Source organism: Macrobrachium nipponense, chromosome 26 (genome assembly GCF_015104395.2).
Source record: "Macrobrachium nipponense isolate FS-2020 chromosome 26, ASM1510439v2, whole genome shotgun sequence".
NCBI classification, from domain to species: domain Eukaryota; kingdom Metazoa; phylum Arthropoda; class Malacostraca; order Decapoda; family Palaemonidae; genus Macrobrachium; species Macrobrachium nipponense.
In genome coordinates this window covers 32541670-32566447 of record NC_087215.1, presented here as the reverse complement: position 1 = coordinate 32566447, position 24778 = coordinate 32541670, and the positions used below count along the sequence as shown (strand labels likewise).

At 42.1% G+C, this 24778-nt stretch overlaps 1 protein-coding gene across 1 annotated transcript in view; it reads left to right on the top strand.

Moving 5' to 3' along the window:
- The window catches only part of LOC135200161 (neuralized-like protein 4), a 304677-nt gene that overhangs the window by 222499 nt on the left and 57400 nt on the right, over positions 1-24778 (top strand). Inside the window, exons 19-23 of the mRNA XM_064228519.1 lie at positions 2756-3334; positions 3542-3700; positions 3934-4122; positions 11165-11662; positions 13469-13562. Of these exons, the coding sequence (XP_064084589.1) occupies positions 2756-3334; positions 3542-3700; positions 3934-4122; positions 11165-11662; positions 13469-13562 (1519 nt within the window). The remainder of the gene's footprint in view (positions 1-2755; positions 3335-3541; positions 3701-3933; positions 4123-11164; positions 11663-13468; positions 13563-24778) is intronic.

Sequence of the window (24778 nt, the reverse complement as noted above, 5' to 3'; positions counted from 1 at the left end):
CTGGTTCCTCATGTTATTGTCTAGCCTTACTAAGGCTCCCTATGAATCATGGCGACAAGCCACTGATAGACGCTTGACTGTAAAAGCAGTCTTTTAGTTGGCTCTAGCATCTACCAAAAGGGTAGGGGAACTACATGGTTTGTCATATGAAGTAAAACAGTCCAGAGGTTGAAGTCATTAGTTGTTGAGTTTATACCAGAATTTGTGGCTAAGACACAGAATCCTTCAGTTGCAGATGACAGATTCGTCTCCTTTTCTATACCTTTTTTGAAAGACTTTGTGGATAATGACCTTGAAGAAATGTAGTTATGTCCTGTCAGGGTGCTGCCTTCTCATCTAAAAAGAACTTGTCATCTCAGACCTAGATGTTGGACGCTTTCTGTTAGCACAGGCCGGGTCAAGAAAGAAGTGTCCAAGAGTACAATATCGTTTTGGTTAAGAGAAATTATCAGGAATGCATATTTGACAGAATCTTAAAGGTTAGTTAATGTTGTTAGAGCAAGAGCACATGACTTCAGGGGGTCTGAGGTCTTTTTTGGCATTCAAGAAAAATATTTCTGTTCTCAAAATTTTGAAAGCTGGTGTTTGGTTATGTCAAACCACTTTCAATTCCTTTTACTTGAAGGACGTTGCCCATAGGTCCTTGGACGCTTTTTCCTTGGACGCTTTTTCCTTGGGTCTGGTGGTGGCTGCTCTACAAGTTGTATAGCTCATCCAGTACCCCTGGCAGGTCAGTTTGTATCTAGTCTAAGATGGAGGTATGAAAACAGAATGAATGAGATGAGTTAGTCTCTTTTCTTTCCTATGTTTCTGTCTACTTCTTTGCCTATGGGCGGTAAGAAGAAGAATACCATCATATGCTGGACTGGACTAGGTACAGGTGAGTGAGACAGCCATTCTGTTATAATGATCAGTAATGTATGATACTTTTCAATAGCAACACATCCCTCTCTGTAGCAAGGAGAGAGAGAGGAGTGATAACAAACCCACTTAAGAAAATAGTTAGTTTGTTATGGGAACAGATAGCTCTCCATCTTCCGCAGATGCAGTGAACTCTGTCATTGTATGAAGCACCCAGATTTAGGAACCAAACCTCCCACCAATGAGTAAGACTATCATAATGTTAAGACCGAAGGTTTGTTTCGTATACGAACAAATGACAAATTTTTTAATCAATTTGTATTTTTCATAACTAACAAACCTGAGGCCTTAACATACAAAGGCCCACCTTGAACCACCCCTCCGACAGTTAAACTGGGTTGGAAGAGTAACTGATGGGATAAGGAGATGCCAAAGGCATTGTGGGAGATCCCACAGACCTCGTGATAAGCACAGATGCCAATATAGTTCCTTGCTTACACAATTTCTTATTAATTTTACCGGTTTTCCAGCTGGCATTAGAAGATTTATCCTAATGTTAAGACCTCAGGTTTGTTAGTTATGAAAAATAAAAATTGATTCAAAATTTGTAATTTTACCATGTATCTTGTGTATCATGCAAGTTCCTTTTTTTGAGAAATCAAATTACAATAGACTTAACCTCTTTTTCTTCATCTCTTTATCTACCCTATCTTCCAGTTAAATAAGTTACAAAAGTACAAGAGAATAATAAAAGTGTTGTTAGTAACATTATACATGTTGCGTAAACATGTACAGCCATAAACAACCGAATGATAATGTGTTTTGCTATGAATAACCTGATAAGAGCTATATTGCTTGGATTTCAACCATCGTATGATAGTACAAATTTACCGTAGTTATGTTAAAGATGACATTCAGTAGAATAGGACTGATATATTTTTATACTATATATCCATATTTGCTATGGAGAAAAGATTGGCAAGGAAATATATTGCTGAATTCAAACTGCAAGTTTAGCTGAAGCTGAGAAAATAATGTTCAGTCTGCTAATGACTATAAATTGATGTTCATTAACATGGCTGAAACTCCTGTAAACTTTGATTTGCCATCAAACTCGACTGCAAATAAAATTTGAGAAAAGTATTTTATTCAGAACCACGGGGCATTAAAGAATATCTTTTATTATTGTTTTCATGCTGATAAAAGATAAAAACATAAAGCTCATTCTGTGATGAAACCAAGTGTAAATAGCAAATGGAATCTGTTGATTTTTTCCACACAAAACACCCCCATTGCCAAATATTAATGAAAAATAACAAATTTAGTGCGCAACAAGACATATTTAAGTCATATTTCGACTTAAGACACTTCGTATAATGAAAAATAACCTTGTCCCATACACGTATAATGAAAAATAACCTTGTCCCATACAAGTAGAGTATATCTAGAGATTCATTTACACTAACTAGGAGCAAGAAAATCACTGAATTGAGTTATATATGGTGAAATAAACTTGCCTTGTAATATTCCTCAGCTGATTTCCAAACCAAAACATTGCTTGCTATGTTTGTATTTTATAATACAATAGTAATGCAAGAATACATATAATATTATTGGGTGCAGTGAAGTAACCCATACGTTTTTGAAAGAACCATGGAAAAGATGCATAGTATTCATTATGTTTCTATTACGATACTAATATGTGAATATTACATACACTAATTTTATATTTATGTATGATACAACCCCCTTAAAATTAGCTTAAAAATTAGGTCTTCAAAATTCGCATGATACACAAGTGTATATGGTAGGTTATTTTGAGAATTTAAAACTTTTATCCTGACATAAGAATTTCATCTGTATTGTGATGCACATTAAAGCTTACTACTTCTAGCGTGTGTTCGGTGTTGTGGACTTATTTGGATTTACTGAGTCAGTGGGAACAACAAGTGTCTCACGACAAGCAAGTTCTCCAATCATGGATTCAACTATTGTTGCTGCAGCTACCAACAATAATAATGCTGTATCTCAGGACTCTCTAGAACTCTCCCAGCCAGAGTCACGTCACCCACCTGGACACAACTCCTTAACCTCAGGTTTCCACCCTTCTTCATCTGCTCATATTCCTCACGTAGAACTTCGCCCGTCAGCGGATTCAAAAGCATTATCAACAAGTGATCAAAATAGGCAAGAAAGTGGACAGAACCATCGACATGCCCAGAATGCCGAAACAAGAGCAAGTGGCATCAGCCAGAGTCAAGGTGCAGCTGTTGAAACCACAGCTGAAAGTAGGAATCAACAACAAAGCGTCCCAGTTTTTATCAGTAAAGAATCATTGTTAATTCAATTCCATGAGAAAACAGGCAAAAATATTCAGCTGTCGTCTGATAAACTGTCTGCAAAGCGTTCAGAGAGTTACAACCAAGGAATTGTTATGTCATCCAAGCCGTTGCCTAGGAACATAGTCTTTCAGGTTAGTTGCTAATAAGTTTTTCAAATAGATTATGAAAACTTTTGCACACTTTTGTGGGGTAAGTAACTTCTGAACTTGGAAACTCTAAATGATAATAAATAAACCTCTTTAGAGTCTAGTAATGTGACCGAGTGGCCTCGGTAAACTGTTATATTACTATGATAAAATTCTGTGATCAGTATTTTTAGTAACCTAACCTTTTTCCAGGTTCGTTTAGGAGCACTAAATTCTCGCTGGTCAAGCTCCCTCATGATTGGTGTCACAGCTCAGTCACCAGATAAGCTTCACCTCCCAAATACAGCCTTTGCATTAAAGCGAAACACGTGGGTCGTTTGTGGCGACTCAGTTTTTTATAACGGAGTCAAGGTAAGTTTTATTTCATGCTAGTTAAGAAGAATGTGAACAGTAAGATGCTTTGAAGCATGTAGGTATCAAAGATATTCCTGGGAAATGGTGTACTGTTCTTTGTACCACATTCCATAAGGTTTCTTGGATTCAAGATTTAAGTTAAGAGTCCACACAGATAATTTTCATTGGATCGGGTTGGTAGATCCCTTGGTTTAGTGGATATTTGATTAAGCAAGCAAATCCATTTTCAGATTAAGGGTCGTTATGGGCCAGACCTAGATAGTCTTGCTGGTGGCACAGGAGGTCATGTTGTTGGAGTCATGGTTGATAATGAGTCTCGCCTACATTTGCTGGTAAATGGAGTTGACCAGGGTGTTGCTGCCAAGGAAATTCCTCCCAATCCTTTTGTGGTGCTTGACTTGTATGGCCAGTGTCAAGAGGTAAGGTACCTTAGATTTAAGATTTAATGAGTCCACACAGCTTGTTTTCATTAGATCTGGTCAGTAGATCCCTTAGTTTAGTGGATGTTTGATTAAATGTAGAAATCTGTTAGTTTTTTGTATTTTCAGATTGGTTGGAATCAGATATATACTTGTACATTATAATGTCAGTATATTTTACTGAAGTCCATAAGCATTCTTAGTGAGTTTTTTTTATAACAGGTTTTAGTATCCTTTTTGTAATATGAAATCCTTTTTATTCAAATGTTACTATGACAAGATCACTAAATTTAGCTTGGATCTTGTGTGTGCCATTGTCCAATAGGTTGTTAAGCATACAAGTTTATTTTGTTGTGGAAATAAGGTCTCTTAAAATCTTTAGTTTTAGCTTTGCTATATAATTTGTGCTACTGGAACTCTGAAGTGTTCTCGAGATTCGTGGACTTGCCCATTCGTGGATTTTTCTTTGGACCACATCTTCCCATTATTTGCGGGAAATTCGCTTATTAGCGGGTCATTACAACAATAAATATTCACTAATAAAATAGTGTATTTTGTTGTTATTATCATGAGTAAATACATCTTTTTTATACAAAAATGACTCACTAATTTTCAAATATTAATATTGATTAATACTGTATTGGTAAGTTCAATAAGATTAAATGATATATAATAAAAATAATAATTCTCTCTCTCTCTCTCTCTCTCTCTCTCTCTCTCTCTCTCTCTCTCTCTCTCTCTCTCTCTCTCTCTCTGTTTCACAGAGATGTATGTTTTTTGTATGATAAATAATGATTTATTAATTTTCAAATGTTGTTATTAATGTAAACAGCAATTAATTCATCAAAGAAAATACTATAGTGAATTAGTAAGATTTTAGTTTATAAATTTCCAGTCTCCCTGCATCTTTCTTTTGAACTCCAAGTAGCCAAGCTGAGGTCCACAGCTGTCAAATATATCAAGGAATGTGAACGAAGGGGAAGCCAATTGCCACTAAGGTTGTCTTGTGTTGCCGACTAAAGTTCATGTAATTTCTCTCTCTCTCTCTCTCTCTCTCTCTCTCTCTCTCTCTCTCTCTCTCTCTCTCTCACTTTTACTGAGATTAGAGAATATTTATGGTACTACATGTGTACAGTGGACCCCCTGTATTCACGTTTCCCGGATTCCCGGACTCACACATTTGCGGATTTCTCTTTGGAACATTTCCCCGCATTATTAGCAGGAAATTCACCTATTCGTGGTATTTTCTGAGAAATATCCAAAAATTCCTGTTTTTTTTTATCAATTTTATCATAAAATGCACTTTTTGTGATAAAACTATTAAAAAACCTGGTATAAACATTTTTAGTGGGTTTTTCTTGAGTTTTAACGAACATAGTAGAAGGTTTTAAGCATTTTTATAGGGGTTCCAACTATTTGTGGGTTCTAACTATTCATGGGGGGGGTGTCTGGTACGCATCCCCCACGAATACGGGGGACCACTTCTCCGCCCCATAACTCTGCCACTTGGCCCAATGGCCAGCTAGGCACCCCCCTACCTGTGGCGCAGGAGGTAGAGACGCCTAACCTACTGACGGCCCCCCCTTTACCTCTGCCCCTTGGGCCCTTTCTTGGCTTAAAGGAACAAAAGCGAAGGGACACTGAGCCCTGACCTAGGCTGAATCAAATGGAAAGGCCCTGCTGAACTCGAATACCTCGACGGCCTACCAGGCGACAATCTTCTTGATTGCTGCTGGACAGGGGGAGGAGGAGGATCTGGACGTCTCCGAGGTCGAGACTCCGACTTAGACACAGCCTGGTGCACCAGTCTGTCCTTGTTGTCAGCCTGATCCCGGTTGCATTCTTGAGCTCGGTCCGAGGAAACAAATATTGGGATGCCAACAGATCTCTGTTCCTCAATGCCAGCAAGGACTCTGTGTCAACTGATCTCTCCATCCTGGACAAAGCTGCGTCTCTTCTAATCAGCAGAAGGTTAGCTTATAAATTAACACTGAGGTGAGCCATATACGAAAATACCTTGCCTCTGGACCGCAACAGACTGGCAAGCAAGGATGCACTCACCAACCCTTCTGGGACTGTCAGAAGCTATCTTGGCAATGACCACAGACCAGAAGTCCAACCAAGAAACCATCTGCAACATGGAGGCTGCCGTAGATTCCAATGCTGAGGCATCTTGTGGAGACAGGGACGGAGCCACTGACCTCACTCGGCTTCAGGCGAATGACGTCTGGGTTAAGATGGTGCGACATCAGAAAAGCAGAGTTCGTAGCATAGTACTTCTTATGCCTCGTGAGAGGTGGGGTAGTAGCTTGGCAGAGCCCCTAGAGCAAAGTGAACCATCCCGGACCAAAACAGAGGCATTAACCTTATGCAAGACTGACTGGACGTGCCCCGACAAGGGAAGCTGAAGAGATGATTTGGGGTCCTGCGTAGCTCCCACCAAGGCCTCCAAGCAAGGAGTGTAAGACGACCGAACCTGAGTCCTACTTTTTACATTGTTGAACCCAGGAATGAGATCAACAGCTTCCTATAAGGAAGACAAAAACTCTTGTGTGTCTCCCTCCTCCTGCTCTGGCAATGGAGATCGACGAAGAGAAGGATGTGTAGGCTCCTCTAAGGCACCTTCCCCATTAAAATTAACGGAAGGATCAGCAGCCAAACAGTCTGAAACACCAACTAACCTGTCTGGGCTGGGTCCACGTGTCGGCTCCTGAGACGAACCCACCAAACACTAGGAACATCACCACGTTCTCCTCCATCAGATGACTCTTTAACATGTCCGTGAATGGTCACAGGCGTGGCAGACTTACGAACGTGAGTTGGAGAGGAATCCCGAACACTCGAGATCGAAGGAGAATCCTCCTGAATCGGACTCTTGGAAGCACCAGTGAGAGGGGCAGGCAAACATTTCTGCTGCACCATCTTCGACCTATTGACAGGTGCCTTGAGATCCTTACGGCAACGAATAGGCCTTGGAGAAGAAGGAGCACTTGCATCATGTGCACGGACAGGGGAGGTTGCAACACACTCGCGGTGTGCATGAACGAGGGAGGTTGCAACACACTCGCGGTGTGCATGAACAAGGGAGGTTGCAACACTCGCAACGTGCACGGATGGGGGAGGTTGCAACACGCCCACGATTTGATGCAGAGGACGAAGCAGCTGCTGCAGATTGCTCAAGGGAAGATACACTAACACTCTCCGAAACACCAACACTCTCGAGACACATCCGCGTTGTTCCTCCCTCGTAGGTGAAGAAAGAGCAAAGTCCTTAGCCTTCCAACTTTTTGGAAGAGGGAGATGAAGACAGCACTGGTTTCTTATGCGATCTCTTCGCAGGAGGTGGGGACGAAGCAACGCGTTTCCTTCCAATCCTCCCAACCGACAAGGCAGCCAACTTATCATCCAAAACAGAGTCCATCCTCTTAACCCCTTCTTTACCGGGTGGGTGAGCAGAATGTAAACATTGTGTTCGCTGCCAAACTGAATCTCTCGGTAGTGACTCGAGTTTGGAGGGGTGCCCATCGTAAAAATATTTGCCAAAAATACACTAATCAAGACAGGCTAATGAAATTATCAGGTATTATTAGCACTATAATAACGCATATTCTCTGTTAGTTTTATCATCCTACAGGGAAAATAAATGATTTTATGAAAAAAAATGTGAAACTCAGTGTCCCTTGTACAAGGGACACTGGTGGTCGGTGAGAAAACTACGGTCTTGAATAGAAATTCGGTCTTACAGAATGTTGGTATATTGCACCTGGAACATGCACATAAAGTATTATCAAAATAGAACAGTAAATAAGCACGTAATAACAAAAAAAATAAAGAGCAAAAACTAAAGCGAAAGCCCCGCCAATAAATATGGAAATCGCAAATTTTATAGTATATCTTTCAAAAATTGGGCGATGTCATTTTCTACGTTTTCTAAGATTAGTTTCATCACAGAAAACAACTTTAGGGGTATCTAAACTAATTTTTCAAGTTTCTTGTCCTCAGAAAAAATCGCTTTTTTGCTTTTTCTCTGGTTTGTTTTTTTATATATAAAGTTACTATAAGGCTTTATTTCTACCTTCATTTATCTGGTGTTCATATCTTTTATTTGTAAAATGTAATAAGTGAATAAATAAATAAATACAGTAAATGATGATACAACTGGTTTTTTTACTTGGGTAGAAGTTATTACATGTTTACGCTTGTCTGGTTTTGTGATTTTTTGTTGAGACGCAGTTCATCTGTCACCTACACACTACTATAAGCAGTAATAATACTATTTTTTTGGGTTCATCATACGTCTGGCATCGTGTCATACTGTTTATTTTGCTCCAAACTCTTCAAACCGAAATTACAGAATGATTGGAAGTCCCTATCTGAAAAGAGGAGTTTTGGTGGTACTATGCGTACCACCTTTATGCACCCGGTGCGGTATAGTAGACTTCAATGGTGGTACCCACCTACCTCCAAACAAACTTTCGGTAATGAAGAGGTTAAGCACTGCCTGGCATATAATCTCAGAGTGATCTGCAAGAAAAGGCTCCAATGACATGGAAGGGAGATGTACAGATCTGGGCAGCAGAGATAACGTCACAACTGAGAGAGGCAATGCAGAGGAGACGACTGGGAGTGACGTCACAAGTGGTGATGACGTCACAGCTTCCCCTCTGTGTGAAGGGGAATCAGACGCCACTGGTGGAGGAATATACAACAATGAATCCCATGACGTCATTGATGGGGCTGACGCCACAGCTTCCCTCCAACTCGAAGAAGTGGCAACTGTCACTGGCGGAGCGATACAAGATGGCTGACCTCGTCTACCCACGAAGACGAGGCTGGGAGGAAGGGGGACGGTCAGGCCAGCCTAAGGAGGGGGTTAACGAGCCTCCATAATGTGCCCAAGCAACCTCTCCATGGACGTGATACTCCCTAGCCCGAGTGTCTTCCAAATCGCCGCCATCTTGGACATCTCCGACTCTGGAATAAATGAGAATGATGAAAAAGCCTCCCCCTTCCCAGGAATCAGATTAACTCCTGAAGAAGAAGGGGCAACATTACAAAATTCAGCCTGGTGGCCTCCTGATACTTCCAGCGACAAATCAATAGAAGAAAAGGAAGGAGACACAGGAACAACATTACTATGGGAGTTGGATACTGCAGGAGATGAAGCATCGGGAAGAGGAGAAAAACCTTCCCAAGAGGGAAGAGTTGAAACCCTCCGATGCTCTCTCTTGCTATAAAACGACTTCCACTGCTCCTTAGGCCATGCCCGGCATTCCGTGCAAGGATTCGTTATAGTAAAAAAATTAGAATGGCACCTGCTACATGTGATGTGGGGATCGGTCGCCGCTGAAGCCGAAAAACGAGAACACAGAAAACCTGGAATTCTGGGGCACTCATGTTGACGAGGCCGAGAAGGAGCAGAAGAATCCATAATATCAGCAAACATAACACACACTAAACACAAGCGAAACGGGCAATGAACCGGGTAAAGGCCAAGAGAGGTTAACCACTACATAAACTCGCCCAGGCTGTTAAGAAAAGACTGATGCATTGGCGTAGGTGAATGGTCTTTGACCATTCTTCACCCAATCTATGCATGCGTTGCCAGATATCACAAGATTCCTTGCTTTCATCTGTTTTTTAACTGGATCCAGCTAGGCACTAGAAATTATCCTAATGTTAAGACTGAAGGTTTGTTCGCATATGAACAAATGTATTTATTCACGAAAATATACTTTGTAAGTATGCATGAAAATACTACGTACCGCAGATGAAAACATACATACCCTGATCCTGTTGTTTTACATATTTTAGATATACTCTGCATACTTATAGTATTCTTTAAAGACTTTATGTACGAACATATGTTTAAAAATCATCTTGAAACAAAACATTTTATAAAATGTACAGCATACACAGAATATCAATGCGCAATTTACGCCCAAATGACCCAACGCAGTTCAATGTTCTATCGGTTGTGTCTGTTTTGCAAGTATGGTACAGTGTATACTACAGAATAATTTAAAATGACTTCTAAACATTCTGCATCTCTTAAGGCTTCTGGCAAAGAGCCTAAGCGCCAAGGCCCTTACAGTTATGACAGATGAGGAGAAAATAGATATGATTGTTATGTTAAGAGAGGGCAAAAGTCATGGAAAAGTAGCAGGCCATTACCACATGGCTGAAGTGCAGTCACCTTCATTGAGAACTAGCACAAACAGGGTAAAATACTCAGTGAGCCCATTCTTGGAGAGGAACTTGCTGCCCTCTTTGCTACTATCCCATCAACGTAATAGGACTTTGAAGAATTTCGTGGTCTATAATTTGATCAGGGAAGTCAGGCAGATAGAGACAATGCTCAAGGCATGGGATAAGAGGGAAGAAAGGGCCACAAAGTTTGTCAGTACTGTTAGTGAACTAGTGAAGCCTTATCATAACACCTTTGTAGAATGTGTAAGTACCTCCATATGATGCAGCCTCCCTAAATCCCTGATGAGGTGCCTCCTGAAGAAGGTGAAGAAGCACCCTTAGAGGAGATGTAACTTCTCTACTTTCCTCTGCAGTCTATCTTCATCATCATGCATCAGACTGCGCAACTGTCATCATCAGCTATATTGAACATTCATCACCAGTAAGTACCTGTATGATTTAATATTACCACATCCCCAAATAGTGGGGGACCCGCGAATAATTTTATAAATACGTTCCACAGAAAAACCCACGAATGAGCGAGTCCTCCCATGAATAATTTTTAGATAGGTTCCACAGAAAAATCTGCGGATGGGCATCTGCGAGTTCCGAGAACGTGAATAATGGGGATCCACTGTACTTGATGGTTCCAGTTTAGTGTTCTAAGAAATATTTTCATCTTCATTGTTGTTCAATTTTTGCTTTTACCTGATTTGGAAAACAAAATCTTAGTTGTTGTTGTATCTGAGGAATTCTGGTGTATAAAATGGAACAGAAGCATAGATAGTATAGATGTTCTCTCAGAGATCAAAATTGTGACAAAGTGAAAGCTTCTTTTTTTTTTACATTTCAGGTGGTTATAACGAATAGTCTCGGTAGCTTAGAAGTAGCAAATGTAACAACCACAAGTAATCCGAATGCAACTAGTCACGTCAGTACGACAACTACCACCATGACCACCACTACCGTCACAACCACACCCATCAGCAACAGCATCTCAATCACGACAAGCACAAATACCGTCCCCTCCACAAACACTGTCACTTCCACAACACAAATAGGCAATGAACAAAACAAAAAGAATCTCCTTAAGACTCAACATCATCACCATCATCACCACCATCATCATCATCATACTAACAACATCCAGCAGCAGCAACAACAGCAACAGCCTCCATCGCAGCCACCCTCACAGCCCCCACAGCAACAGCAGCCGAGCAGCGTCGTCGCTTCTCACAACCAGGATAACACCAGCAGCAACATTTCAAATAATGACTCTGTCAGGCAGCCTGGGTCTAATATAACGACAGAGCACATCACTCATCCACATCCTCCAAAAGATAAAGAGAAGGTTAGTGATCAAGTGGCTTTGAGTGCTGTCCTTTATGTACATAGTTCACTTGAAAGAAATACATATAAGATTATAAAGGCAGTCCCCATTTACTGGCAGTGTCAGTTAACAGCTCTCCAGTTTAACGACGCTTGGCTAACAACATTGTTAACCAGATTTTCAGTGCTGATAAGCGATAGTAGTAAACATAAAAATAAGATTGCTCCGCCATAGGATGAAGGCTTTGTTATAATGGTGTGTTGTGAGTATTAACTTTTGATATGCATTGAAGTTCCTTGGTTTTGGATGCTACAGGATATATTGAATAATATAGTTTTCTTATGTTGACTCTTTTGTTAAAATTTAATGAGCGCTTCAGAAATTGATGTAACAATGAACTGAAAAACTTGAAAAGATTATTAATCAAAATTTAATGAGCACTTCAGAAGTTGATGTAACAATGAACTGAAAAACATGAAAAGATTATCAAGTAACATAAACAGAATAAACTGCCCATTCATGTTTTGTAAGAAGTTTTAATAGGCAACAGTGTCTTAGTGGATGCAAGTAGGTGAGGCAACAGCCAATGCATTATTTGAAGATTTTAACTATAGCAATTTTTTTTAACCAGATAGAGAAAAAACTAAAATACCTCAATAGGAATTATTAAGAATATTGATTAACATTATATTGCAACAAACATGACACCCCAGAGAGGACCTTGTTTGATCACAAGTTTTGCTTTACCTAGATTTACTGATGTAGAAATGAATCTTTGTGACTTTATTTTTTACACAATCTTTTGCTTTTTCTATAATCCTTTTTCTATTATCTTAACTAAGTTTGATTTATACTCTTTATTTAGAGTTTATATACAAGAGTTCAGTGAAGATTACCTTCCTCTGGGGTTAGAATACACTTATGAAAATCATAACCTTCACCCTATAGGGCACTTGGTAAAATTCAGAGGTATACTTCAGAAAAAAGCATCATGTTCAATGCTGGGAAATATACAGTAATCTTCAAAATTATACTTTTGTAACTGATCAAGAGTAGAATTTTAAACTGTATAGAAATTAGAGGAAGATTTATTGAAAGTATACAAGGCCTTTATTTATTAATACAGTTTTAACCATTTATTTATTTTTAAATTTGTTTATAGAATTACTGTAAGCAATTTAGTTTTAGAGGAGCTTTAACTGTAATGAATTGTAACAGCTTACATATTCATTTAAGTTAATTTTTTTTCAGTTAAACATAATATATAATGTAATGTCAGGGAATATGAATTTCAGGTTTAAAGACTCCATATTTGTTCTAACAGGAATAAGAACATATACTTTCATGGATGGAGTACTCGGCGCCATAACTTGCTGCGGCTGTTGGCTGACTTATAAATAAAAAAAAATGCCCATTGGGCAGGTCAAAGGTTGACATGTTTGAGGAGCATTTGTTTTTTATTTATAAATCAACAGAAAGCCCCAGTGCGTTTTGGCTCTGAGTACTCCATCTATGAAAGCATAGGATCATATCGTAGGAGAAATGCAAATTATATTGAATTTGAATTTGGTATCTTTCAGGATTGATGCTAGTACTTTTGAAAAAACACAAAAATACTAATAATTAGCACTTTTAACATCTTTCTATTTCGTCCACACACTTGAACCTTCTTGGTGATGGTACATTTACAGATAAAAAGTAACTTACCATCTTGTCAAAGACAATGGAAGATGGTCTGTATCCACTCCCAGTCAGGGAGGAGGGCATAGAAATTTTGTGGTGTCATGCCAGTCTGATTTAAGGTTGATCTTTTCTTCATCTTTTCAGGGTGTTACCCGAGCGATGCCAGATAGTAGTATAGTTAAAAACTGTGAATACCAAAACATGTGCCATCGATTTAAAGCATCTTTAGCTCTGCCAGGTAAGGGTACTATGTTATAGACTGTAAGTTTACTTGAGATTTAAGTCATTATTAAAAAAATCAGGCCAGGTTCTTACTTGATTTGTTAACCTGTGGTTGAAGTTGTAAATATGTACTGTAATTATAAGTTTGAGGACAACCAAGAGTTCAGAATCAAAACCAGTTTAGAAATCAGATTAGTGTAGTTCACACATTTAAGAATGGCATCCATGAAATAGGTTATCTAGTCATGTAGGATTTCAGTTTTATTTTTAGAATAGAATTAGGAATGACAATTAACTAAACATGTGAATGAAATTCCTAAGCAGCTGAAGTTTTATATTTTTGTTTTTAAAATACTAGTATTCTTTAATCAATAAGTCCCAATAAAAATGCTAGGAAACGGGGCATTTATATTTAGTATTTTTGTTATAGTACCCTTGACATTTGATGAATAACCTGCTGGACCCAAATCCAGAATGCCAGAACAGTACATAATTTAGACATGTTGTACATATGTGTGAACTGCACTACTGAGAACGATATAAATTTAAATATAGGGTGCAACAGACTTTGTTGGGAACCAATTGGAATGGTCAGCTAACAGTTGTGAGTGTTGTGGAAAAGCTTCAAGATATCAGCAAATACTTACGAGGGCAAAACATTATCAAGCCTCTGAGGCGAGAACATGAGTGCGCAAGTTGACCTAGCTGTTAATGGAGAGTCATGCAACCATGAAGTCAGAAAAAATGCGAACATGTGTCTGTTCATGTGTCAAACAGGGAGTGTTCATGGAATCTTCTAGAACAATTTAATATGTTCGTACAAGCGAACACCAGGGCTCCTTAGTGTGTAATTTAATGAGACCAAAGACAAAAAGTGGCTATTCTAGATAAGAAACTATTGAGTGATCCATGGAAGTAGGCATAGATGAAAGCACAGATCCATCCAGAAAGGTAATAGTGCTGAAAGTCTTTGTTAAACAATTGAACATTTTACAGATGCCCCAAGAGGAGCCAGAGTATAGTGAAAAAATTTCCTTTTTCTCCTATGTCATAATTATGCTTTTCTATTTAATCGTGTGTATCCATTTATAGTTTATTTCTGATAATTGTGGTTTCTTTCCCCTGATGGATTCGAATGTCACCACATAAAATGAATTCTCCGACTGATACTTTTATTTCTTTGGTTTTGGGAAAATAGAAATACTAGGGATTGAACTGATGTGTTCTGCTGAAGTGGGGGGTGTGCCATTTTAATTGAGATGATTATAATTAGGAGGGATTGTATTTCATGTTTTTGGGATCTCCAATTCATTTTCCTTTTTTCTTGTTAGTTTTTTGAGAAAAATATAAAAGCTCTATTTTTGTATCCCAGAGTTTGGTTTTAGTCTAAATTTAATCAATAACTTGATTTAGCTACAGAGATGCCAGTTTGTGGTGGATGCTTGAGGTAGGTCATGTTACCAGATGGTGTTTTTACCTTCTATAAGATGAGGTCAATTAGACCCTTGTAACAGTTGGTGGCAGTCAGGAAGGGCAATCAGGCCTGTGGATTACATTTTTACAGAGACTGGCGGTGTTGGATAGGAGTTAGGAAGTCATGGAGTTAGTAAAAGCGATTATAGTTAAAATTTAGTCAGTTGGCACTCTGTTGTTGGGGTACATGATGTGACTTGATCAGTAAATTGCTTTGGCTGAGAGCTGCTGAAAGCAGTAATGTTACAACGAGTGTGAGGGCTAGTTTTTGTACATGCAACTTCCCCGGCAGATATATACTTAGCTTATGTCTCTGACGTCCGACAGAAATTCGAATTTCGCGGCACACGCTGCAGGTAGGTCAGGTGATCTACCCCCCTGCCGCTGGGTGGCAGGAATAGGAACCATTCCCGTTCTAGAACCAGATTTTCTCTGTCGCGGTAGTGTCAACATATGTTGTTGCTACCTCCTGACTTGATTTTCGTTTGTTCATACACGAAACAAACCTTCGGTCTTAACATTAGGATTTACTAGCGCCAAGCTGGAAACCGGTAGAATTAAAATTACACTTGTGAGATCCAGGGACTAATGGCATCTATACCAGGTCACGGGGCATGTATACCCAGAATGCCCACGGCTACCTGTGACCCATCAGTTATTTTCCTACCGCCTTTAAGATAAGACGTGTTACTGTCTATCTCATTTAAAGCCGGTTTTTCAGTTTGCCCGTTCTTTATCCATTTCATTTTTTATTTTTCATTCCTTTTCTTTCTCCAAGTGTGATCAGTGTGTGGTAAGAGTGTATACGTGGTATGATGGAGAATTTTGCCTCAACATCGGGATCGTCTACCGCTTCGAAGAGAGACAAAGGAAATGCCCAGGAGTCAGTGGCTTCCCTTGTTCTAGGTTCCTAACTTCGGTGTCGACGGATCCTCATCCAACGTGTAGTAGGTGCAGGGAAAACGTATGTACGGTTACTAATCCGTGTTCTGTTTGTCGCGGTTGGTCGGTGGAACAGTGGAAGAAGTTCTATGGGAAAAGCCAATACAAAAGAAAGGGGGTGACGCCATCTTTGGATGACCAAACCTTACCGGCTTCTTTTGTATCGGTAATAAACCAGGCTGCTCCATATGTTTCTCCACCTGCTTTTGAATTGTCTCATACCCCTTCGGTTTCTCCTAGCGGTTCTGTATCGGAAACGTCAGGAGGGGCCTTGGGTAATTTTATGAATAATTTGCACTCTCCTTTGTTCCCAGCAAGTAGAGGGGGAGATCCGCCATCTTTGTTCCAGGCTCCTGCTACTCAAGCGCATAGGTTAGATGGTACGTGGTCAGCGCTAGGCCTACCAGGCGTACCAACCTTGGATGGTCTGCTTGCGCATTATATGACGTCACGGTTCCAGCAGGGTCCGGCAGCGCTGAATGTTCCTCATCCCCCGGGCTTGCAATTTATGGGAATTAATGCCGCTGCTTCACCATCCCACTCAGTATTTACAGCGATGCAGAACGTGGGAGGTAGTTTGGCAGCAAACGTGCGGTTGCCAGCAGAAACCTCTCAGTCTCTCCCTACGAGAGGGATGACGTCACAACATACTCACACTCTGAGATGGCAGGCGTGATGACGTCACAGACCGATTCTCGGCCTTTTTCGCTGCACCCAGACGCTAATACGCCTTCTGACCCGTCAATGCAAACTGTAATGCAGAAATTACAGGATATAGAGGAGAGAATGAATAAGAGAGACAAAAAGAAAAAGTGTGATTCGCCTTCTTCGTCTTCTTCCTCTAGTTCGGCGTCATCGCTAAGTCCGATAACGTCACGGCGAGCGCCAGTCAAGCGTTGGAGGAGGATTCGGGAGTTCCTAGCGGATCCTCGGGCCAAGAGGAGAAGAATCAATTCTTCCTCTTCTTCGGACCAAGACTGTCATTTCCAAGTCAGCAAGAAGGTCGGAAAATCAGTGGCTATTAAGCACAAGGTTGGCAGACGAAGCCGTTCGCAAGAGTCCGAACAAGCGAGAGAGGTGACGGCCGGCGAGCTAGCGGCCGAGGCGGAGTTGCCAGTTCGGATCGCAAAAACTGCGATACTCTGGTAAAATCGACATTGGCGGCGAAAGGTGCAGCAGAGGATGGAATGCAGGTCCCAGTTTCGCCCGTAAGGCCGTTCAAAATACGTACGAAGGACGATAAGGCTCCTATTAAAAGTACGAAAAATAGAGAGTTGGCAACCTCGGCGGATACGTTCGTGGAAGGCAGTGTCCGTCTGGATAGAAGGCCGAGGCCGGGCTCGCCGACGCTCGAAAACGATGCCAATGCTAATAGAGACGAACTTACCTCTGTCTTAAGGGAGCCTTCATCTTGGAGATCTAGACGAGATTCTCGCTCTAGATCCGTGAGCAGAGAAAGAGTGAGACGTTCTCGTTCCCCTGCTGACTATCTGGGATCGAGCCAACAGCGGCCAGCAAAGATCAAAGAGACCGCGGCCGTAGGGGCAGGCGGCCGTGGAATTCCGGGCCGTCTGTCAGAAGATAGGAGGCGAGACAACATCTCTCGTGACGGAGAGTGGTACACTAGGCCGGAGGAAGGAGAAAACCAAGAGTTTCTGGCCTCGTATGCAGAGGTTATTGATTTGATTCGTCAATTCAATAGCCTTTCGGAGAAGACAGAAACACCGGCCAGTATGCTTCCTCCTGGAATTGACATGGCGTTTGGACTAAAGAGGGATACCAAGGTGTCGTATGAATTGCCTTGTTCGAGTCATGCGGAATCGGTCTTGCAACACGTAAACGCAAAGATTGCAGGGAGGGATAATTCCTTAAGATCTAATAGATCATTTAAATTTATTCCCCCTCCAATGATAAAGCAAAGGAAATATTATACGACACCGAAGGTCCCTTTGCTGTCTAGACAAATGAACCCTAATGTTGTAAGGTTAAGGCCTGGATTAACCTTGGATCAGGTTAAAATGGAGTGCCCTTCGATGACGTACCAAGAGGCTGCTACGTTAGAAGCAACAGCTTCTTCTGTCTTTCAGGCTGCGTCCTGGTTAGACCTTTGGTCAACAGCAGTGGCGAAAATTGCATCCTCGGAAGCAACAAGGAAAGTAGTGGATGAACCATTGTTCATTAGATTACTACAGTCAGGGTCCAAGGCAATTGCGTACCTGACAAATGTAAGTGCCAATGTTTGGGCAAATATCCTGCTAATGAGGAGAGATGCAGCATTGGCTAGACTAAGCCGCAATGTGGATTTGGATTCCCTGTTAGCAATGAGGAATGGGGATATCTTGGAATCGCAACTACTGTTGCCAGAGGTCATACTGGAAGAGGCGATAGATAGAAGAAGGATGGACACTAACGATAGGTTGGTGCAACAGGCAGTTAGGAAAACCTCTAACAGTCAAACTACTCCTTTGGAGGGAAGACAACAGCAGATGTCTCGAAAGAAGACAGTGAGACATAGCATCCCTAATAGAGTCACAAGACCCTCTTCCCCAAAGAGGATAACTCATCGGCCCTTTCACAATAGAAACAACAGAGGAAGGGGCAATAGGGGAAGAGGGAGAGGCTCAAGAAGATAGGATGGGCGCCTCCCATCACTCGGCCACACCAGTGGGGGGTTGCCTGGCAAATCACTGGAAGGTGTGGCAGGAACTAGGGGCAGAGCAGTGGGTGGTGGATGTTCTCAGGATCGGGTATTTGATTTCCGTTCGAGGTAACCCCGCCCCTGACAGATCAACCATTACCCCACGTCACTTATGCCCACAAATCTCAGAAGGCCACTATTCTGCAGGACGAAGTGAAGAAGATGATGGAAAAAGGAGCTGTGCAACAAGTATGCAGTCCGACAAAAGGCTTCTACAGCAGGATTTTCCTGGTACCCAAAGCCAACGGGGAGTGGAGGACAGTAATAGACCTGTCAACGCTGAATCTGTTTATGAGGAAAACCAGTTTCAAGATGGAAACTCCGAAAACGGTTTTCTACAAGCAGTCAGAATCGGAGAGCTTTATGCTGACAGTCGATCTAAAGGACGCATACTTTCAGATACCAGTCCATCAGTCTTCAAGGAAATTTCTCCGCTTCAGTCTTGCAGGGAAAGCTTTTGAGTTCAAGGTCCTGTGCTTCGGATTGACAACGTCTCCTCAAGTTTTTACAAGAGTGTTCACCCTCGTGTCGGCGTGGGCGCATGCTCAGGGGATCAGGCTAATAAGATATCTGGACGATTGGCTGGTGATAGCAAAGTCCAGGGAGAAATTACTCAGGGACAGGGCGGCCCTCCTGCAGCTTTGTCACAGCCTAGGTATTGTGGTGAATCAGCAGAAGTCGCAGCTGGATCCAAGTCAACGTTTGGAATATCTGGGAATGGTGATAGACACAACACAAGCCAAAGTATTCCCGACAGACCAAAGAGTAGAGAAATGCAAACAAGTGGTGAATGCCTTTCTGGGAAAGCAGACACAGCCAGCAAGACAGTGGCAGGTGGTGCTGGGAATCCTAACCTCCCTGGAGAAGCTAGTACCACAAGGAAGGCTACACCTTCGGTCCCTACAATGGAGGATGAAGGAGTTTTGGTCACCAACAGTAGATCACCCGTACGAGCAAATTCCTTGTCGACAGAAGTGAGGAAATGACTTGCTGTGGTGGGTGGACGACGACAATCTGGACAGTGGGTGTCCCCCTTCAACAATCCTCCCCAGACCTCTTGCTGTTCTCGGATGCGTCACTAGAAGGCTGGGGAGCCCATATGGAGGAGTTGATGGTGTCAGCAAAATGGAGTTGCAAGGACAGAGAACTCCATATAAACGTGCTGGAGTTGAAAGCAGCTTTCCTGGCTCTACAAGAATTCAGGGAGAGAGTAAAGGGACACTCAGTGGTATTGATGTCAGACAACACCACAGTAGTAGCTTATATAAACAAGCAAGGAGGCCTAGTTTCTCGGCAGTTACATGTGATGACAGTTCAACTTCACCAGTGGGCTATAAAGAACCTGGTAGACATCAAGGCCAGGTATATTCCGGGAAAAAGAAACATAGTGGCCGACAAGTTGAGCCGCAGGGATCAGCTTTTGGGAACGGAGTGGTCCCTACACCAACAGGTAGTGGACAGGATGCTCATGTTGTGGGAAGGACCGATCATAGACCTATTCGCAACCAGGTACAACAAAAAGTTGGAAGTGTATTGTTCAGTAGTCCCGGACGCAGAGGCAGTAGCAGAAGATGCGCTACAACACCCCTGGGACAATCTGGACGTGTGCGCATTTCCTCCATGTTGTCTAATCCGTCAGGTTCTGAACAGGGTAATGCGGTCTCAGAACCTCAAGATGACCCTGGTAGCCCCGTTATGGCCGAAAGCAGAGTGGTTTCCAGACCTACTGGAACTCCTAGTAGATGTGCCAAGAGAGTTTACCTCCATGGAGCAACCTTCTGTGTCAGCCTCACGTGGAGAGGTACCACCAGTCGGTGAAGTCCCTATCGCTTCACGGGTGGAGACTGTCAAGTATCTCCTCCGAGAGCGAGGGTTTTCGCAGAAAGCAGCAACTCAGATGGCAGGTAATATCAGAAAATCATCTGCGACAGTATACCAAGGAAAGTGGTCAGCATACTGTGATTGGTGTCGTAGAGGGAATGTGTCTCCACTCGGTACCACTATTCAGCAGTTAGCAGACTTTCTGATATATCTCAGAACAGAAAAACATATGTCTGTATCTGCAGTGAAGGGGTACAGGGCTGCTCTAGCCTCAGTCTTACGAATGAAAGGAGTGGACATATCGTCTTCATGGGAGTTGGCCATGCTGATGAGGAGCTTTGAACAGTCATGCCCACCAAAGGAGCTAAAAGCCCCAGATTGGGATCTGACCAAGGTACTGAGTAGTCTGACAAAACCCCCTACGAACCACTAAGGCAGTCCACGGATAGGAGCCTGACCCTGAAGACAGTCTTCTTATTGGCCCTGGCTTCAACCAAAACGGTGGGGGAGCTACATGGCCTCTCATATCTCATAAAGCACTCGAGAGGTTGGAGATCAATGGTGTGTGAGTTTGTCCCAGAATTCGTGGCAAGACCCAAAATCCAACAATAGTAGACGGCAGATTCGACTCCTTTACCATACCTTCCTTGGCAGACTTTGTAGACAACGACAAAGCTGAAATGCTCCTGTGCCCCGTCAGGGCACTAAGGGAGTACTTAAAGAGAACAAGGCACCTCAGGCCGGGGTGCCAGAGGTTGTTCGTAAGTACAGGACGGAACAAGAAGGAAGTGTCCAAGAATACAATATCATTTTGGCTAAGGGAGACGATCAGAGATGCTTATACTGCAGAAGACAGAGGGTCAGATAGCCAGGTGGGAGCTAGAGCTCATGACATCAGGGGTGTGAGTGCTTCCCTGGCATTTAAGAAGAACATGTCTGTGGATAAAATTCTGAAAGCTGGCGTGTGGAAGCGCCAAACAACTTTCACCTCATTTTATTTGAAAGATGTTGCCCATAGATCCTTGGACACCTTTTCCTTGGGTCCAGTGGTGGCGGCCCAACAAGTGATATAGTTCATCCAGTGCCCCTGGCGGGTCAGTTTGCGTCTAGTCTAAGATGAAGGTATGAAAGTAGAATGAATGGGATGACGGGTCTTTTTTCTTTACTACTTTCTTCCTACTCCTTTAACTACGGGCAATATGAAGGAGAGTACCGTCATGTGCTGGAACGGACTAGATGCAGGTGAGATGGTCAGCCATACTGTGAAGCTATCTTAGCTGATGATATACTTTTCAGTAGCAACACACCCCTCTGGATAATAAGGAAAAGAGGGGTGAAGGTGGATCCAGTCGCAAGGGACAAGAGTAAACAGTAGAATGGTATCTACACCCAGTGGGAGGAAACCAATAGATCCGCTTATATCTTTGGTCCTAGGTTCATTGTCCATTCTCTTAGAATTTCCCTATATATTCGGAAATGGATAAGGTGGCAAACTCCCAGTCAGTTGTAGAGACTTACCTCCCTCCAATAGTAAGTCTATCCTAATGTTAAGACCGAAGGTTTGTTTCGTGTATGAACAAATACCAAATTTGTAACTAATTTGTATTTTTCATAACTAACAAACCTGAGGTCTTAACATTAGGATTTACTAGCGCCAAGCTGGAAACCGGTAGAATTAAAATTACACTTGTGAGATCCAGGGACTAATGGCATCTATACCAGGTCACGGGGCATGTATACCCAGAATGCCCACGGCTACCTGTGACCCATCAGTTATATTTCTAACCCAGTTTAGACTGCTAGAGGGGTGGTTCGAGGTGGGCCTTTAACTGTTAAGACCTCAGGTTTGTTAGTTATGAAAAATACAAATTAGTTACAAATTTGGTATTTTTCATCGCCATCGATCTTCTGGGCTGTCTTTTGCAGGGAAGTACTGGGTCTTTGGTTCGGCATACGCTTTTATTAACTTTTTAATGAAATTGGCTTCGAAAATTTCGAAGAATATATGACGTGTAACTACCGAAATTTTCGGTAGACACTCACATAGTTTGCAAGAAAGGGAAATATTAATATTTATTCATTAATACGTGTAATAAGTGTTAGAATTGATTGAGGAAATATACTGACTTCCTACTTTAGGGAGTCAGTAAAGCATGTAACTAGATACGTTTCTTTTAAAAGTTTTTTGGAAACTCGTACTAACGAGCAATTAGAGTATTAACAGTACTAGTAGTGTTGCATCCTCATCACCTTCTTACTTCGCAGAAACTTCAAATTCATAATTGCAATTTGAAGACAAGGATTGTGGCTCAAAATGCGAGCTATTGAAAGGTAAGAAGTGATTACTAGTGTTCCCCATTGCAGTGGAGGGTGCGTCTGATCGGCTCTGTCTCGCTCCCAGGCCTAGACCTCTTTCAAGCTCCCAAGCCCAGGGGAGAAGGAATGTCGAAAGCCGTAAGGAGGTTTCAGAGAATCCCCACCGGTCAGGCGTCCCCTCGGCAGGTTCTGTAGAGCGTCCCAGACTGCCAAGGATAGCCATTGAAAAGGCATCCTTAAAAAAGTGCGTCTCGTCATCTTACATCCGAAAAGAGGAACTTAGGAAGCCGCGTTCCAGCAAGCTAGCATGAGCCACGTTCCAACAGCCAGCAGCGAGTCGCGTTCCAGAAAACAGACTAGCGCGAGCCGCGTTCCTACAACCAAACGCGAGCCGCGTTCTAGCAACTGAGCGCAAGCCGCGTTCTAGAAAATTTTTCTTGGCGCAAGGCGCCTTCAAAGAGACGAAGCGCCAGCCTGGCGCAAATTGCGCCAGAAAAACAGACGGCTAGAGCAAGGAGCCTTATAGTACAGTGGCAATCAGAACGATCCTTCCATTGAACGTTTCCGGGCAAGAGGCTCTTTCAAAAAGGGGTCTAGTAGGTGCTCGGAACTATCAGGGCACACGGGACCTTCCACGCAAGCGAACGTTCCAGGAGCGAGTCTCCTTTCTAGCGTGCGGAACATTTCAGGCGCGCGGAACTATCCAGGCGCAAGGAGCCAGGCGCCAGAATATTCCAAATCTTCTTATGAGAGAGAGGTCAGTCGCGAGGCTCCTCTTTGAGTTTTTAACTTGAGCAACTTTCCCCTGGCAAAGGTGCAAGATGTCGCACAGGCGGCCGTCGCGTTTGTCAGAAGGATTCTGATACTAAGAGAAGCCATTTTTTCATTATTCAGAAGACTCCTGTGTTTGGCAGTTCCTCTCAATGTGGACTCTCTCCTTCATTCATGCTCTTCCCTCGTTATGAAGAGGCAAGAGCTTTGGGAGTTTTTCTTATAAGAATCTCATCGATGTTTGGGTATGATGGCGGATAGGAAATATCTACTTCCTTCCGTAAACCCTACAGATGAACAGGAATTCTGTCTCTTCCGCGATTTATGAGGAAATCACGAAGATTTAAAGAGTTCCTGGATTAACTTCCTTCCTTAAGGAGATATATATACTCATTCTATTAACGAAAAGAACGAAGACAGTAAAAATTTTTCCTTTCTCTATCTGCCTCGGCAGGGAAAGAAGGTAGTAGAGTATCTGCTGTATGAGAATACGATACGGCAAATCACACATACCGTAGTTACTTCTTTGCAGAACAACTCAATTACCAGTATCCTTCCAGGAATTTCCTAGGAAGGACTACGCTTAAAGGGATTGTTAAGACAACACCTACTTAGCTTCTAGATTTATCGAAGTCTTGTTTCGCTTAAATATGCATGAATAAGAACTTCCTGAAGTTCGATTATAATTTTATAAGATTCCTTTATTTAATGGAGTAGCTGGCAACTCTGGAAGAGTAAAGCCAGACGGCTAACGGAGACTGCTATCGCGCCTTAGAGACCAACGCAGTAACATGTAGGTGTCGGTCATGAGTGGTTGGTTACATGTCTCTCTCCTGCGGGATGGAATAACTAACCGTGTCTCTCCCCTACAATCGCGGTTTTAACCTCGGATTGAGGGGATAGTTAAGCAAACATAAATAAAATATTGTCTGCCTTTTGCTAAGAAGCTTTCAATAAGAAAGATATTACAACATTTCAATGCTGTTTACTGTAGTTAACATTATTAAAGGATTCTAACGCAGCGGAACTCTATATTATATGATGCTCTCATGCCTACGAAAGCATGGCTTATTAGAGTACATGCTTAGTGAGAAGATGAATGTAGTAGAAGAGAATTCACTTTAAGACTACGGTATGGTCAAGTCTTATGCACATACCGAGGGTAACTACAGAATTCCTAGTATCCTTACAAAGGTTTCCTAGATTAATGC